Source organism: Carassius gibelio, chromosome A4 (assembly GCF_023724105.1).
Source record: "Carassius gibelio isolate Cgi1373 ecotype wild population from Czech Republic chromosome A4, carGib1.2-hapl.c, whole genome shotgun sequence".
Taxonomy (NCBI): Eukaryota; Metazoa; Chordata; class Actinopteri; order Cypriniformes; family Cyprinidae; genus Carassius; species Carassius gibelio.
In genome coordinates this window covers 5,693,395-5,712,728 of record NC_068374.1, presented here as the reverse complement: position 1 = coordinate 5,712,728, position 19,334 = coordinate 5,693,395, and the positions used below count along the sequence as shown (strand labels likewise).

At 37.5% G+C, this 19,334-nt stretch overlaps 1 protein-coding gene across 1 annotated transcript in view; it reads left to right on the top strand.

Moving 5' to 3' along the window:
• LOC127981281 (NACHT, LRR and PYD domains-containing protein 12-like) overlaps nucleotides 1-10,778 on the top strand; it is a 41,480-nt gene extending 30,702 nt beyond the window's left edge. The window contains exons 7-8 of the mRNA XM_052585491.1: nucleotides 9,313-9,469; nucleotides 10,260-10,778. Coding sequence (XP_052441451.1) covers nucleotides 9,313-9,469; nucleotides 10,260-10,778 — 676 coding nt within the window. The remainder of the gene's footprint in view (nucleotides 1-9,312; nucleotides 9,470-10,259) is intronic.
• The last annotated feature ends 8,556 nt before the right edge of the window (nucleotides 10,779-19,334 follow it).

Genomic DNA, 19,334 nt, shown 5'->3' with positions numbered 1-19,334 from the left:
TGCCGTTTCTCAAACTAAAGTCGTAAATCCTGTTAGATACTGTTCTACTGTCTTTTTATGGTTGAAAGTACCTGCGAGAAGGTTGAGTACCTGTTCAGTTGATTTTCCTACTAGACGCTAATGTGAGTGATTTCCTTCAGTATAGACATGGATCTATTGTGACATTATCTTGCTCATTCAATTGAAAAGTGTATAAGTGTCTCAAACTGTCTGGGAAAAGAGTTGAGATATTGAAATGTGAAAAAAAAAGTTACTGAAGGGACTGTATGTGATTCCTTTGTTTCTCTCGTTATGAGGACATAACGATTCTTGGTGGGGGGAGAATGTAGAGCCCTGAAAATGTTTGAGTTTCAAAAGTAAAACTGTAGTAGAAAAAAAAAGAAGAGACAAGAGAATGTCATAATTTGTATGTCACATTTTTATTGGTGTGCATTCATATGCAAACAAATGTTTGATGGATTTTGTTTTTTTTATATATAATGTATTTTTATATATAATGTTTCTGAAAGGTTTAAAATGTGCATATGTGAAAAAAAAAAAAAGTCATACAAGGACTGTTTTCTTGAGAACGTCGTATTTGCGTTGAGAACTGTGGACTTTGACCTCTCAAGTTCAAGAGGGGAGGGGTCGCAGAGGAGAACGAGAGGAAGCTCGTGGGAGGGGAAGGAGTGTTCGCAGCGGAAAAAAAAGCTGGCAGTGAGTCAACGCTCACGGACATTTTGAGTGGCAGGCCAGTGACTAAAGTTGCGTGAGTTGCTTGTGTGTCTGTGTCACGCATCAGGTTTGCAGCTGGCAGCACGCAAGAACATTTTGAGGGAGTTTGGAAAGAGGCTGCATACTTCAACTCCGTGTGAGTCAAATTTATGCACGAGCATAGCACGTGAGAGAATCTTTTTTATTCCGTTTATTTGTTTTATTAGAGTGAGAATTCATCCGGAAGAATAATCCCGTGTTTCATTTCTCAAGTTCAGTGATGCAGTTATAATAAATTGGGTAATTTGGTTGAAATCCGGAAGAATATACTCGTGTTTTATTTTATTAGTTCAGTGGAGAAAAAAAAAAAGTATCACCGTGGTGTGCGTAGTTAGGAGGCAAGTGCGTGCATATTTTCGTTAAGAAACAGAGACCGTCGAGTCAAGATTTGGAGCACTGCATGGACTTTAGCGGATCCATCTCAAGAGTTAATCGACATCCACTCAACGTCGTCACGGGACACGACGGGGTTGCTGTTTATCATCTCGTCAGGAAGTGAAGATTAGAGGTTTCTATTCTGAAATTGGAATTTTGTGTTTCCTGGATTCGTGAGTACATTGGTTTTGCATCAAAAGAGCTCCAACTAGCGCGCCATCGGTGTACTGAAAATCCCAGCTGGGTAAAATTCAAAGTGTTACCTTATTCATTGTATTTTTGTTTTGTTTTGGGGGAACAGTGATTATTTGAATTTATTGCTGTTGATTTTGTGACTTTGTGAATTTGATCATTCAAGAAGAGAAAAATCACACAAAGACAAAAATAGTTCAGAGGAAAATAAATAAATATATGTTTATTGATCTGGTATAATTTTGTGTGATTTCTGGTGGAAAAAAAAAACACTTGCTATTTAATTTTTCCTGTGAAATATTTGTATTTCCATAGTTAAGTGTAAACACATTTTTATTTAGTTCCAAATAGAAAACATAGGTTAAGATCTGAGATCTGGGTTATATTGGTACTGTAACTGTAAGAGAAGTGTGCCTTTACTGGGGTAGCGGATAAAGTAAAGATCCCTTAGCCAGATAGCTATCTTGTGAGCCACGTTTAGAGACTACCCGGCAGGAGGGCTACACATAACTTCAGCACTTCATGAGCTAGCAGCATATAATCGTCCCATGCCTAGTCTGTAGATTGAAATGGCCATTAACAGTTACTAAACAAGCTGCATGTTCTATACATAACTTCAGCACTTCATGAGCTAGCAGCATAGAATCTAGCAGGACACCCTTAGCATCTTAGCTAGTGTCCAAAATTAACACAGCTTTGGCAAGTATATGAAAAGGGTTTTACTTGGCCAAATGGCCAAGAACTTATAAATTCGAACAAAGCATGGTTTTGAGAATGTGATATTGGTTATTGTGATCATCAGATTTCTAAGGTTATGATGTAATTATAAAAATGTATGATCAAGTACATATGCAATATACAAGTGAGGTGTGACACAGTATGCACTGAAACACAAGAAACTCAAGTCTCAGAGTGATTCAGTTTGCACTAAATGCTTTTCCACATGAACTCATCTCTACCAGCGCTGTAAGTTTGGGTCACTTAAACATGGATTTGATAATTAAACATGCTCCAAACATCTTCAACATATTTATAAACTATTCTCATTATAAACGTATGAAGCATCAATAACTTTTCAGGGTGTTTGTGGTTTTCTAAAATATTAATATTGAATTATTTAATATTTTTATACTTTATGAAATACTAAAAACTCTATTTTTAAAGATTTAAAGCAAATATATTAAGAAAGCCATAAATAATAATATTTATAATGTTAATGTAAATATATTTGGACTATTTGTAATTAAGATTTTTATTTTTCAAATATGTACAGACTAGTGTTGTCACGATACCAAAAGTATTGTTTCGATACCGATACCTAGTCAAGAACTGCGATTAGATTGCGATTGCGGAAGAATTTCGATACTTTTTCGATACTTTTCCTGAAAAGGGAAAATACACTCTCAAATATCATTGATGTGCTTTATTTTAAAACCGGGACAACATTCTAATCATATAACACACTAATAAATGAATATATGAACAGCAGATATATTAAACATTTGAACAAAATATGAAATATAAAAATATAAAAAATAAAATAAAGCAATGACATTCAAGGTAAAGAAAGAATAAATTTAGCATTATCTCAGTCATCATAAGAAACATAAGAGTAATAAATTTATCTTGATTCTGAACTTTAAGCTGAGTTTTAATGAGCGTCATCTTTATTGAGCGTCGTCTTTTTCTTACAGTCGTAAACCGGCGGCCACAGTATCACTTGTGCTCCCACACGCAGCCTAGTGATGCGCGATTCGGGTTTTTTCCCAACCCGCGGGTCCCGCTTTTATGAAATTATTTGGCCCGCCCCAGCCTGCAAATAAAGTAACATTTCTTTACCCACCCCGACCCGCGCATCAGGGATATCACGGAAGATACGTTGCTACTAGACTCTCTTGTTCACTGAAGTTCCCATAGACAGTAAAAGTTCCTCCCTCCACAGCAGCGCGCGAGCTCGGCGCTATTAGCAGCGCATGCGCAGCTCGTAAACAGCTCTGTGAACTGTTTCATCCTGTCAAAGAGTTACTCAAGATTTGACGGAGCATGTGATTTGTTGAATGTAGTGAACCCATATGCCCTTCACTGAATGAGATCAAGTGATCTCGTTCGTGAACGAGTGTAATGAACTGATACATCTCGTTCATGAACGAAATGAATGAGTATTGAGAGTGAGGAGTTGTCGTCATAGCACAGAGCCCCTCCCCTCGATATCACAGTCTCCGCCATGTTGGCAGGACACCGGCGGCGAAACAGGATTGTTTACATGTGTTGTTAACTCTATAGTGGAGGAGGTTTTTGCAATTCCGCACTGTTTTACCATGCCTGGAAGTTACTGCTACGTTAAAAAACTGCTCCAGTACCTCACACGATACATGGGAACAATGGAATACATTTTTTTAGGTTACACCAAGCGCAAAACAGCGGTATTTGGAGAAGCTCTCAGGCATCCAAAATATTGACCCATACGAGCTTCCTGCAGCGGAATGGCACAGAGACCTGGAACAGACATCCACACACACATATGGACATTGTGAATTATCTAGTTTTTGGTGTAAGTTACTACACAAATCAGGAGTTTAAAAGCCACAAGTCTTTGGAAAGTTATGAGGCTTTCTGCTGTGGCTGGGTCCATCTACAAGCCTCCAGGTGGTAAAAACAGCGTTTTTACCAGCCAAAGTAAGTTTATTCACATGCGTTTTAGCGTGTTGTAATTACACATTGCATTTAACAGACAGTTCATGACCAAAATGACAGTAACTTTTTGTAAGTAACTTTTTTTTTTTCAAAGTAACTAGATTGTAACGAGATGTTCAATGTGCACAAACGTTTCCAACATGTTTTAATGTAGGCTAAAGCTGTGTATGTTTAGTTATAATTTGATTTTAGCCCAATGACACATATTGTACCAGGTTTTTGTGTTGGGGGCTGCAAAGTGGATAAATCAGTTCTGGGTTGGCTAGGGTAGTTAAATGTGTGATTGCAAGATGTAAATATCCGGGTTAGATTAAAGCCATTAACAGCGTGAATACAAGGTGACTTACATCGTAAACAATATAATTCACAATGTCCATATGTGTGCACGGATAAATGGTCCAGGTCTCTGTGCCGCTGCAGGGAGCTCGTATGGGTCGATATTTTGGATGCCTGAGAGCTTCTCCAAACACCGCTGTTTTGCACTTGGTGTGAGCTTGTTCCTGTAAAGTCTTTCTTTCGCCTTATCTTTCTGCATTTGCTTTACTTTCTTCTTTTCTTTCTCGTACTCGTAGATCCGACTCTGTTCCTCCGACATAATGCACAAAAATTAAAGAGCTCTGGAATGTTTAGTCACGCCTCTGTGAAGTTCTGAAGGCGTTGCCCCTGGCAACTGATAGCGTGTCCTGCTATCATGGCCGATCGGCTCAGACCCCTCCCAAATCAAACCAAATCGGCACGTGACTCCTTACGCTCAATACAGGGTCAGTGAGCCAAGCATGTAAAACTCGATCAGCAATCAGCAGATACAAAGCGCAGTTATAGGTGCTTTTGCAGATACACTCGTTTTCATATTTAACATACAGAACATAACTCCACGTTTAATCCCCGATTAATGTGAATATTATATATGAACTGTCTGACCAAACAATTAAAATGTTAATTATGGAAGAAAACCTTGTACTTTGTTCATCTGAACAACTTATTTGAACTATTTAATGCGATTATGCACACATTTTAGTAAAAACAAATCAGTTTAGTAAAGCCACTAATGCAGCCATCTCGCTCTAGTGCTTTTTTGCTGCGTGTATAAGGAGAAAAAACACAGACGTCCATAGGGAGGCACTGGAAGGGTGTGTTGCACAAACCAACATGAAATACGTCTCTTACAAATCTGGAACGCAGTCATTCTTTGAAGTATCGATACTAATAAATTTAGGAATCGTGACGTTTTTAATTTCTGAGAATTGCGATACTTTTGAAGTATCGGTGCACCGTGCAACACTAGTACAGACTCACTATTAATTGGTTGCCTAATGTGCTGAAACTGACTCTATGGGTGTTTTCATATTTAGTTTATTTTAAATGAACCGAACCCAGTTCACTTAAAGAGAACCAGAAAGTGAACCAGCTGAAAGGGACCTCAGTCCTTATGGTGTTCACAGTTTAGTGGACTCAAAAGAGAACCTGGTCCTTTTCTTAGTCTTCTTCAGGACTGAAGTGATCTCAGGCTCTTTTTTTTTTTGTTCACATCACAACTTCATAAGACCTCGGACCCCAGCTTTCTGTGCAGCAGTGGAACACTGGAATCTGACCTACTTTTAAATTTTGGAAGAGGAAGTGGACAGGGAATGGGCTGAGGAAGAGCTTTATCCAGAGCTTTAACAACACATTTCAGTCAAAGTTAAAAGGGAACATTATCTGTAAAGTTAATTCAACTTAATTATTTTATCAGATAAGATATTCTAATGTTTATTTGCTCCTAATATCCAGGAGCACTTTCTAGAAACTTTTTGTCAACACTGCCTCGTAAATTGTACTAATATATTGACTTTAATACTGAATTGCTACATTATATTCCTCAGCAACTCTTTAATAGTTCCTGTATCGAATGAAGGCCCGCATCTTGAAATCTGAAATGTGCTGTGATTGGTTAGCTGGGCCAGTGTGTTGTGATTGACAGCACTCGGCGGCTGGTCAGGAAATGTCATGCCCTTACCATAGCTGCCTGCTGCAAGTTTTAGTGTAAATATTGTGTCAAAATCAAATCAATTTGAACGTGATTTTAAACCCGGATGATTGTAACCACTCAAAGTTCGTCTGCCTTGTGAAAGCTAGTGTATCTCTGACATTGTAATAACACTCGTTGCCTTCTCTAGTGCAGCTCAACCAGGTTTCGTCACATTTGTTGGTATTCATGATATAAAAAAATCCCAGAAAATATGCCAAAGTAGTACAAATGAGTAATTCATTGTAGTTTTGTAGTTGAATTTGACTTAGAGCTTTGTAAAGTTGTAGATCTTTTTTATGTTCAAACAGCAAAATTACAGACTAACTAAAGTTGAAAAAGGGAAAAAGCATACTAAAATAAACTTATTAAATTGATGTTAAATTGTGTTTCATGATTTAAATTAATTAGACATGTCTTTGATTAATATTTATTAATTTAACAATTAAAACAGAGTCTAGAAAAATGTAAATGTAATTTGGGGGAAAAAAATAAAATGGGCCCCAAGTAAGGTGCACTTTTGGGTCCCTTTAGGTGGGAGGCAGGGTGGCAACCTTATTAAAAGTTGAGGAAAAATATGCCACTATATCAAATGGAGTTAAGCACGAAAATGCCATCAAATTATAACCTTTATTTTTTACCAGGAAAGAAGCACATTGAGATTAAGAATCTCTTTTAAAAGAGCATCCTGGCCAAGACTGACAGACACAGCATGTTTGAATGTAACAAATAACATCCAACAATACATACACATATAAACACACACACAAGCAAATCCATCTAATTTCAATATCAATGCATAACTAGCTAAAACATCTACAACCCGATGTTTCATTCTCCAAATCATTTAAAACTACTTTAAAAGTGTCTAACGAAACCAGTTCCTTCAGTTTCAATATACTTTGCAAACAATTCCAGGCAGAGGGAGCAGCAAATTTAATAGTTTTTTTCCCCAACTCCGTACGTACCACTGGAACAGACAGTAAAAATATATCCTGTGACCGGAGGCTATAGCTACAAGCATACCTTTTACAGATGTATGTACAAAGATAGGAAGGAAGTAAACCCAGGATAGATTTATAAATAAAAACATGCCAGTGCTTTTGTCTTCGAATGGACAACATAGACCAGCCAACCCGAGCATACAACACACAATGATGAGTGAGGGTTTTAAGATTTGTTATGAACCTCAGTGCACCATGATAAACAGTGTCCATAGCCCTATTCGGACGGGACTAGTTTTACAGGGGGTCGTTAGAGAAATATGTGTTTCACAGACATACTTGGTGATTTTAATCCCGTCCGAATCTGACACGTCTGTGTTTTTCTCACACAACCTCTGTGATAATTCCAGAGCAAATTACCTAAATTACTGTTTTTCAGCAAACTCAGTGATCCTCTGAGAAAACTAGTCCCGTCCGAATGCGAATGTCTGTGATGGCCGGTGATATTTTATTTCACAACGCGTTTCCTTGTGTGTTTTGGCCAACGTGAATTACCGTAGATGCTCTTACTGCACGGATGTTTGATATATTTGCTTAAGCAAATAAATAATAAAAAAAATTATAATAAAATCAAGAGCAAGATCACGTAAACTGTTAATGCCGGTTATTGTAATATCAGCATCAGGTAAGATTACTCACGTTCATTTATGTACTCAGTTACATAATGTTTTAATTACATTTAATAAAAATACAAAAAAAGGAAAACAAGTTAAACTAAAGGAACCACACATGAACATGGTTTTGCTATACTAGCCATTTAGAATTTATTGTGTAATAATACTAATGGCAATCATTTTGAATGAATGCAATGCACGCATACAGAGCGCGTGATCTCTGTGACGCCCAGATGCACAAATCAGACCCTCCCACCTCTGTAATAAACACGGAGATACTAGTCCCGTGCGAATTGGTACATGAAAATCACAGACGTCAGGTGGTAAGAATCGAAACTCAAACGTAGTTTAGGAAACTAGTCCCGTCCGAATAGTGCTTAAAGCATGTAAACACTGTGAAGATGCATACATATATATAACATCACCATAGTCCAGTACAGACATAAAAGTGGCTGCAACAAGCCTCTTTTTTTTGCCTCAAAGGAAAGACAGGATTTGATTCTGAAGTAAAAACCCAATTTCACTTTCAATCTGTTCACCAGTTGCTGAACATGAGGGCCAAAGGAGAGAGCGTCATCAATTAAAATCCCCAGATACCTATACTGAGACAAAAATTCAATTTCTGAACCTTGGGACGTAGTAATAGGCAGAAGATTATTATGAAGGAATGATTTTGATTTAGAAAACAACATGATTTTGTTTTATCAACATTTAAAACTAGTTTCAATTCAAATAAGTTAGGCTGAACAATATTAAATGCAAGCTGTAACTGAGAAAGATCCAGATTGGGTGTGGCTGCTGATCTATTTATAACTGCATAGCAACAGCTATGTGTGTCTAAACACACTCTCTCTCACACACACACCTCTCTCTCTCTCTCTCTCTCTCTCTCTCACACACACACACACACACACACACACACAACTGTAGTGTTTGTTGTTGTTCTAAATGTCTGTTTTTGTGTTCAGATGCCTGTTTTCTCACACTGGATCCAAACACAGCAAGCACTGATCTCATTCTGTCTGAGGAGTTATCCAGAAATTTTAAAAATTATATTATAAATATTAGATAAAGTAATTTGCAGCCAGAAGGGATGCTTTATCCAGCCTGACCAGTCAAATGACTGTTAACTGATGCTGAACTCGGAGATGTCCTCATATAAGCTCATTAGTATCAATGAGGCTTGTGTGAATAGCATTTGTTTCTATACTCCTACCTCCTCAGCGCATTGCTTGCTCTTCTTTAAAATAATATTAACAGATTTTCAGTACACAAACAAGCTAATTGCACATATTCATAAAGTCTGTATTGTCTCTGTGAATATTCAACATTTGACCTTTTTTTTAAGAAGATTATACCATTTAAACTATTACTATTATTCCTTATCTGATTTTTTAATTTTATTTTTTAATTTTATTAATTTTTTTCTTGTCAGTTGTACTTGACACTGACATTTGTTACCTCTTGATTTTGTTATGTCACTGGAAAATCAATAAAAAAATGTTACAAAAAAAAAAAAACATTTGACCCAACTGACAAGATCACAATGACAACAAATTGTCCACAATACTTTTTATTGAATTCTCAGTTAAATACAAAAAGGATACAACACAAAATGTGATATACAGAACAAACAAACTAAAGTGATGTGGACTGTTGCTGTATGTTTTTGTAGGTTGTCTGGCTGTATGGTGACAGAGGAAGGATTTTCTTATGTCTCTTCAGTTCTGACTTCACACCCCTCACATTTGAGAGAGCTGGATCTAAGCTATAATCACCCTGGAGATTCAGGAGTCAAGCTGCTCCAGGAAAAACTGGACAAATTCAAGTATGTTGAGTATGCTAACTGAACAAATTCTAGTATTTCAGAAATTTATGAAGAGATTTAGGTTTTATTGTTGAAATTTTCAGTTTCTCTGGGTATGTCTATATAAATCTACAAGGTCTTAGAGGCTTCAATGATACAACAAATTTAAAGAGCACTAGTCTGAGCAGTAAAATCTTAACTAGACTAGCTCAGACAAAACAAATGAACAACAAAACATTACTTTAACTCTTTTCCGAACTGGCTACAAAACTGGTGTATCAGGATATTTATCGTATTGTGACTTTACTGGTGATACACAGCTTTACTAGCAACCAAGCCATGTACTCTAGCAACTGCACAGCCACACCCTAGCAACCATGTTCTGTACCTTGGCAACCACATAGCAACCAACCAGAACATGTTATCAACTGTATAGCAACCACCCTAGAAACCACCCTGAGTACCTTAGTAATTGCATAACAACACATTATCGACTGCAATGCAACCACATCACGTACCTTAGCAACCATATAGCAACTCCCTAGCAACCACCCTTGTACCTTGTATAGTAACTGCATAGCAACAGCAATTTGTTCACAGACTGAATGTGACTCTGTGTGTGTTTTCTAGTGTGGATCATGGAGGAGAATCCAGGATTACAGCAGGACTAAACAAATGTATGTCTAAACACACTCTCACTCTCTCTCTCTCTCTCTCTCTCTCACACACACACACACACACACACACACATGCACACACAGCTCTAGTTATTGTTGTTGTTCTAAATGTCTCTGTTTTTGTGTTCAGATGCCTGTTTTCTCACACTGGATCCAAACACAGCAAGCACTGATCTCATTCTGTCTGAGGAGAACAGAGAGGTGACACGTGTGCAAGAGAAACAGCCGTATCCTGATCATCCAGACAGATTTAATAAGTGTCATCAGGTCTTGTGTAGAGAGAGTGTGTGTGGACGCTGTTACTGGGAGATTGAGTGGAGTGGAGAATATGGTGTATTTATATCACTGTCATATAAGAGAATCAACAGGAAGGGAGATGAGGAGTGTGTGTTTGGACGTAATGATCAGTCCTGGAGTTTGATCTGCACTCCTGACAGTTACTCATTCAGTCACAATAACAAAGAGACTGATCTCTCAGTGAAGCCTATTAGCAGAAGAATAGGAGTGTATGTGGATCACAGAGCAGGAACTCTGTTCTTCTACAGCGTCTCTGAAACAATGAGACGCACAATCCACACAGTCCAGACCACATTTACTCAGCCGCTCTATCCTGGGTTTGGTTTTTTTTCTTATGGATCATCAGTTACACTGTGTTGATGAATCAGAAGAGATTGACAAGAGATTCTACCCATAATGCTTTGAGCTGCATGATAAATCAATAACAGTGAGATGTTAGTCTCTTCATCACAATAATACTGTGGCTGACTTTCTGTCATTGAAATAACAGTCAGAATAAATGTGTCAGAAATCCTCTTATAGACAGTAAGATCAGTGTGTGTGTGTGTGTGTGTGTGTGTGTGTGTGTGTGTGTGTGTGTCTTCATTTGTGTTTTTATTTTAGTTTGTATTATTTCTATCAAACTTTATTTTCAACTGAAAAGTTCTTCATGGACCATGTTTGTGAAAAGTACATGTAATACATTTTTCTCTGTTTTTTTTCTTCATAAATAATAAAACATGATGAGAAATGAACTTGAGATCAGAACTGAATTGATGTTTGTATCATGAATATAATCAATTCCTCACAAGAAGAGACATTATATAGACATTATAAAATAAAACATTCATCATAGCATTTAATAAAATATATTGTAACTACAGAAAAGCTGTACTCAATTATTATGGGATCTCTTTCATCTGTGATTTACTTTTTATTTACTGTTTTTTATTTACCTAAATGTGTAAAAATGTGATAAAATATGTATAATATTTGCTGAGTTGATAACAACAGCAAAAATATGATTGTTTTAATTATTTGTATTATAACAAACCAATCAAGAAATATGTTATGATTATAATAATAACACTGTACTCTTAAATAACAAGTATGTATGCATGTATGTATTAATATTTATCATATAAGTTTTAATGTAATAAAAAAAAATTAATACCAGTATAAAAAAACTAATTGCAATAATTATTTTACACTTAAAATGAAAAGTGAATATTTATTACTGAAATAAAATGATTTAGGCTATTACTATTATATAAATTACTACAAATATGATAAGAAATAAATAAATATTATGATAATAATAATAACAAAAATACCAATAATTATAGTTGTATTATAACACTTAAACGAATAAATAAAAAACTTAATGCAATAATATTAGAGCAATATTAATAAATAGGAAAGTCAGAAGAAAATACCCTCCTGCCCCCTATGAGTTATGACCACAGGTGTTAAATTGACACGACTGATGTCCTGTTCCTGTTACCTTTATATTTTTGAACCCAGGTGTCAAATTGAAAACCTCTGAACTCTTGTTGCCTTTCAGTCGGTCACGTTCTGTTACATCAAAAAGCGACTGACGAATGGGGTCTCGCCTGAGACGCCAATCACCTTCGAGTGGTAACAAAACGAGCCAATGGTACACAGTGTACCTTGGTCTGTGGGACTTGCATCACGAGCTACTTCGGCTGGTGGCCAGGGTGATCTGAGGGTTACCGTGTGGACTTCCCCGACGAGCCAAGCTATTCAAGCCATACCGCACTCACAAACGCCGCAGCCGGTTGAGTCGAGGCTGGATGATTGGTTCCTGGGGACTGCTCGTGCTGATCGCCAGCACCCTCCACTGGTTCCTTTCTTTCTGGAGGTGCACCAGGAAGTAACCAGTTCATGGAAGGCACCTTTAACTGCCCGAAAATATTGGCGTGGTGGTTCCAAACTATGAATTAACACATGTGGAATTATATATGGGATTATATACAGTACATAACGAAAAAGTGTGAAACAACTGAAAATATGTCATATTCTAGGTTCTTTAAAGTAGCCACCCTTTGCTTTGATTACTGCTTTGCACACTCTTGGCATTCTCTTGATGAGCTTCAAGAGGTAGTCACCTGAAATGGTCTTCCAACAGTCTTGAAGGAGTTCCCCGAGAGATGCTTAGAACTTGTTGGCCCTTTTGCCTTCTGTCTGCGATCCAGCTCACCCCTAAACCATCTCGTTTGGGTTCAGGTCCGGTGACTGTGGAGGCCAGGTCATCTGGCGCAGCACCCCATCACTCTCCTTCTTGGTCAAATAGCCCTTTGGGGTCATTGTCCTGTTGAAAAATAAATGGTCCAACTAAACGCAAACCGGATGGAATAGCATGCCGCTGCAAGATGCTGTGATAGCCATGCTGGTTCAGTATGCCTTCAATTTTGAATAAATCCCCAACAGTGTTACCAGCAAAGCACCCTACACTATCACACCTCCTCCTCCTCCACGCTTCACGGTGGGAACCAGGCATGTAGAGTCCATCCGTTCAACTTTTCTGCGTCGCACAAAGACACGGTGGTTGGAACCAAAGATCTCAAATTTGGGACTCATCAGACCAAAGCACAGATTTCCACTGGTCTAATTTCCATTCCTTGTGTTCTTTAGCCCAAACAAATGATGGCTTTCTCCACCCCACTTTCTTCCACCCACCTCAGAGACCACATGATTGTTACAAGTTCACCCGTAAAGATTGAAAGACCATTTTGCAATCTATGACACTGTCTAACATGGAAATACGGAACATATAAACCAAAGCCCACTTTTTTTACTCTCAGGGTCTCTAGATCCATCTGTATAAATATCTATGTAGCTATTCCACAAATTTCTAAGATGCTCCTGTACATAGTAAACAACATTTCCTACACTTCCTTCATTAAATTTTTAATAAATATATCTACATCAGCCACAGGCAATAACTAATGAGGAATAGATGGCCAATAGACAGAAGGCACCATTTTCCTTTCATTAAGCTTAAGCTCCTCTGCATATGTCTTAACCGAATGTAAAACACTAAATCTATTAAGTCTACTCTCACCCTTCCTAAACTCCCAACACTCTGTTAACAAAGAAAATGAAGGAAGAGCGGACCCAGAGCTTTTAATTTTAACGAAATAATTTAATGCCAATTTTGCACGTCGCAGCCTCAGCGGAACTTCCCCTGCTTCCACCAGCAGCGACAGAATCGGCGTTGTCCGGAATGCCCCAGTACATATCCTCAAAGCCCTAGATTGTACCACATCTAACTTACTAAGTGTGGACCTAGCTGCTGATCCATATGCAAGACATCCATAATCAAAAACTGATCTTATCATAGCTTTATAAATCATCAGCATAAGATTCCTTTCTGCACCCCAAGAGCATCCCACCAAATACCTCAAAATATTAATAACGTTTCCACATTTACTCAACATTCTACTTACATTTACATTACATTACATTTATTCATTTAGCAGACGCTTTTATCCAAAGCGACTTACAGATGAAGACAGTGGAAGCAATCAAAAACAACAAAAAGAGCAATGACATATAAGTGCTATAACAAGTCTCAGTTAGGTTAACACAGTACACGTAGCATGGGATTTTAAATAATATAATAAATAAAAAGAAAACAGATAGAATAAAAAAATAAAAATAAAAAAAAGAATAGAGCAAGCTAGTTAGAGGTCTTTGCACATACATACACACACACATACATATACAATTGCATAATAAATGAAAAGAAAATAGAATACAAAAAGATTAGAAAGGTAGTTAGATTTTTTTAAGAATAGAATTAGAATAGTGAGTGTTAAAGTTAGAGGGTCAAATAAAGATGGAAGAGATGCGTTTTAAGCCAATTCTTGAAGATGGCTAAGGACTAAGCTGCTCGGATTGAGTTGGGGAGTTCATTCCACCAGAAGGGAACATTTAATTTAAAAGTCCATAAAAGTGACTTTGTGCTTCTTTGGGATGGCACAATCAAGCGATGTTCACTTGCAGAACGTAAGCTTCTAGAGGGCACATAATTCTGAAGTAACAAATTTAGGTAAATGGGTGCAGAGCCAGTGGTAGTTTTGTAGGCAAACATCAATGCCTTGAACTTTATGTGAGCAGCTATTGGAAGCCAGTGCAAATTGATAAACAGAGGTGTGACGTGTATTCTTTTTGGCTCATTAAAAATTAATCTTGCTGCCGCGTTCTGAATTAATTGTAAAGGTTTGATAGAATTGGCTGGAAGACCTGCCAAGAGGGCATTGCAATAGTCCAGCCTGGCCAGAACAAGAGCTTGAACAAGGAGTTGTGCAGCATGATCCGAAAGAAAGGGCTTGATCTTCTTGATGTTGAATAAAGCAAATCTGCAGGATCGGACAGTTTTAGCAATGTGGTCTGAGAAAGTCAGCTGATCATCAATCATAACTCCAAGGCTTCTAGCTGTTTTTGAAGGAGTTATGGTTGATGTACCTAACTTGATGGTAAAATTGTGATGAAACGATAGGTTTGCTGGAATCACAAGCAGTTCTGTCTTGGCAAGGTTGAGTTGAAGGTGATGGTCCATCATCCAGGAAGAAATGTCTGTTAGACAAGCTGAGATGCGAATAGCTACCATCGGATCATCAGGATGGAATGAGAGGTAGAGTTGAGTGTCATCAGCATAGCAGTGGTATGAAAAGCCATGCTTCTGAATGACAGAACCTAATGATGCCATGTAGACAGAGAAGAGAAGTGGTCCAAGAACTGAGCCCTGAGGCACCCCAGTAGTTAGATGTTGTGACTTGGACACCTCACCTCTCCAAGATACTTTGAAGGACCTATCTGATAGGTAAGACTCAAACCACTCAAGTGTGGTTCTTGAGATGCCTTTTGCAAGTAGGGTTGACAGGAGGATCTTGTGGTTAACCGTGTCAAAAGCAGCGGACAGATCAAGCAGGATAAGTACTGAAGATTTGGATTCCGCTCTTGCCAGTCTTAGGGCTTCAACAACCGAGAGCAAGGTAGTCTCAGTTGAATGTCCACTTCTGAAGCCAGATTGGTTGCTGTGAAGGAGGTTGTTGTGTGTGAGAAATGTAGAGACTTGGTTGAACACAGCTCGTTCAAGTGTTTTTGCAATGAAAGGAAGAAGGGAAACTGGTCTGTAGTTCTCTAAAAGAGATGGATTGAGGTTGGGTTTCTTAAGTAGTGGAGTTATCCGTGCCTGTCTAAATGATGAGGGAAAAACACCAGAGGGATGTGTTGATGATGTGAGTGAGTGCAGGTACAACTGCAGGAGAAATGGCTTGAAGGAGATGAGATGGAATAGGATCAAGCGGGCAAGTAGTAGGGTGTTTAGAAAGGATGAGTTTTGAGACTTCTGCAACAGAGAGTGAAGAGAAGGATGTAAATGAGTGTAAGTTTGCTGGTAATATGAGCTTGACTGATTGTGGTGTGGAAATTGTGCACTAATGTGTTGAATTTTATTAATGAAAAACGTTGCAAAGTCGTCAGCTATTAGAGAATGAAGCAGGAGGGGGAGGAGGAGGACAAAGAAGTGAGAAAAATGTTTTAAAAAGCATGCGAGAGTTAGACGAATTGTTAATTTTATTATGGTAGTATGTCATTTTAGCAGTGGAGACATTAGCAGAGAAAGAAGATAGGAGTGACTGATACACAATAAGGTCAGTAGTATTTTTGGACTTGCGCCACACCCTTTCAGAAGCTCTAAGCTTAGAAGGGTGTTCGCATAGAACATCAGATAACCAAGGGACAGAAGGGGTGTTATGGGCTGGCGTGGAAGATAAGGGGCAAACAGTGTCTAAACAAGATGTAAGAGTGGAGCAGAAAGTATCAGTGGCACTGTTAGCATCCAAAGATGTAAACAGTTTAGGGGAAGGAAGTGAAGATGAAATCATTGCAGAAAGCCAGGAGGGTGAAAGTGTGTGTAGGTTACGTCGAAAGATGACATGTGGAGGGGTAAGTGATGTGCCAGGGATCATGTTGAGGCTAAGAGTGAGGAGGAAGTGATCCGGCGTGTGCAGTGGAGTAACCAGAACATGATCAGTAGAGCAGTGTCGTGTATAAATAAGGTCCAGTTGGTTCCCTGATTTGTGAGTAGCAGTAGTTGACACTCGGTTGAGATCAAAAGAGGCAAGCAGAGTGTGTAAATCAGCATACAGAGGTTTATCTAGATGGATGTTGAAATCTCCAAGCATAACTAGGGGAGTACCATCCTCAGGAAAGGTTGAGAGCAACACATCTAATTCATCCAAAAAGTTACCCAGTGCTCCTGGGGGTCGATAGACAACTTCAAAATGTATTGTAAAAGGGTAGGTAACAGTAACTGAATGAGATTCAAAGGAGCTGTTGATACCCAAAGATGGTAAAGGATTAAATTTCCAATCATTAGAGAGGAGCAGACCAGTACCTCCACCTTTTCCAGTCAAACGGGGGGAGTGGGAAAATGAGAAATTATTGGAGAGTGCTGCAGGTGTAGCAGTGTCCTCTGGTTTGATCCAGGTCTCTGTTAGGGCCATGAGATTAAGCTTTGAATGACTAATAATAGAAGTAATGAAATCTGCTTTGTTTACAGCAGACTGGCAATTCCAGAGACCAATAGAAAAAGAAAGTAGTATATTAGCAGGTATAGGCAAAGTGTGCAGGTTGTTAAGATTGCGCTGTCTACATTGTGTGATGTGTGGTTTGCGAGTGGTAGTGATAGTAGGGATCTGGAAACACATAGTAAGATTTGGTTATAAACAAAAAACAAAAACAACTGAAACAGAAATGAAACAAGAAGGAAAAAGATTATTCGAAACAATACTTATATTCCCTGCCGGTGTCCCTGCCCGGTGGAGTCACACGGTAGAGTCGATGGTCTTTACACTCTTCGGTCTTCACACAAGGAGGGCATAACTGGAGGGCTGCCGCGACCGCTGCCATTACATTGGTAATGTAAAACACGTAATTGATGTCTGAGCTTCAGCAACAATGGTAACAAGTTATGTTCTCTTTCGAGAAGGCAAACGTGTCACAGTAAGAGATGATGACATGTCTGTTGACAAAATATGCAGGATATTTCAGGTACTGAAATAATAAACAATATATAAGTAACGTTAGTTATAATTTACAGTTTTGCATGCAAGGACATAAAGTCATGTTGTGGACTTGCCAACACAGTTCACAAAGCATTGGTTAGCTTGGTGGCATGTGTTTCTAGACCGGTGCCATTAAAGTTGTTCATAAAAGCATGAGTTCTTCCTAATGTTAGTAACACTAACTTACTTTGCTAACCTAAAACGGAAACGGAAAGCGTCAATAAGAAGCTGCGAATTAGAAGCTGGATTCAGCCTCGTGATAAATTTTGTGTTTGTTGTGAACGAAGCATACTTACACATTCTACTAAATGATTAAAAAAGAAAGTCAAATGTGTTTTTAATGGTAATCAATTATTTATAATTCAGATTAGTGAATTACAAAGTTAGGGTTAATTTAAATTAAGGAAAACAAATATATTGATCTGAAATTTTGATCTATAGCAAATTAATGTTAAATTCATTCAAGTACAATTACCAAACACCTCAAGGTATTTTTGTCTTTTTATTAATTAAAAAGCTAATTGTATAAAACTATTGTCAGTGCACTACAAATAAACTGGTTCTATGCCCTTATTAATACAACTTATTTTAAAAAATACAAGGCTTAAGACATTTATAAATTTATAAAAATGCCTTCTGCATTTTTGTTTTGCTTTTTACTCAGTTGTACCGAAATCGTACCGAACCGTGATGTCTGAACCATCATGATTTCATATATCAGACAAATACTCAGAATAACATGTTTAGTCTAACGGTCTATACAAAAAACTAGTTTGAATCATAATTCAAACACTTTTAAAACTAGTTAATTTTGTGTCTCATAAATACTTGTTTAATTATTGATTCACAAATCCAGTCTTTTTGAATAAATGCATCCAACTGGAGTTATAATGTAATCGACACCTTTATATGAAGAGACTTTCACTTTAGCTATTTTATTGGTTATTGCATAAAATTGGCAAGAATGAAAGGTAGAAATATTTATTCTTCAAAAGTTCTCCTCTTTTCTCTCTCCAAAAAATATTGGAATCGGAAACAAGAACCGATAAAAACCGGAATCACTAAAAATTAAACAATACTCAACCCTAGTAATTACTCACCCTCATGTTGTTCTAACCCCGTAAGACTTCCTTTCATCTTCGGAACACAAGTTAATATTTTTATGATGAAATCTGAGAGCTGGCTCACTCTTCTATAGGCTTCCAAGTGACTGAAACTTGCTCAATCGACTCCAGTGGCTCAACAAATGTTTATCAAGCGACGAGAATAGATTTTGTGCCCAAAAATCAACAAAATAAAACTCTGGTTGGAATTTTATCATTATAGGGTTGTCGTGTACACACACTGCCAACACACATTTATGTTCAGACACCATGTAAAAAGTGATTTTTGCATAATAGGTGCCCTTTAAATAAAAAAGTGAAGTAAATATTTTCTGATTCCTAAGGTTCCCAATACTGGAAACAGAACTCCAGAAAAATCTACGCCATTTCTGAATTTGACTTTGTAGAGATCCAGAATGGAAGAAGAGCTAAAACAAGGTAATACAACGTTTCATGTGAAGGCAAAATCATATGAGTGTAAAAAATTAAATATAGATTTGAGATGTTACATTGTTGCATATCCTTTTTTCATTACATGCATGATTAATATTTGAAAAGAATTTAAAAGAATCAGTTTTGAGTCATGGTCATGAATTTATTCATTAAGATTTAAATATATGACTATATACTCAACAGAAAATAAATTTACAACAACTAAGAGAAGGTAACTTAGGTTGACACTATTACAGAATAAAATATTCAGAAAGAGGTTTAATCATTTGGTTCATACACCACTT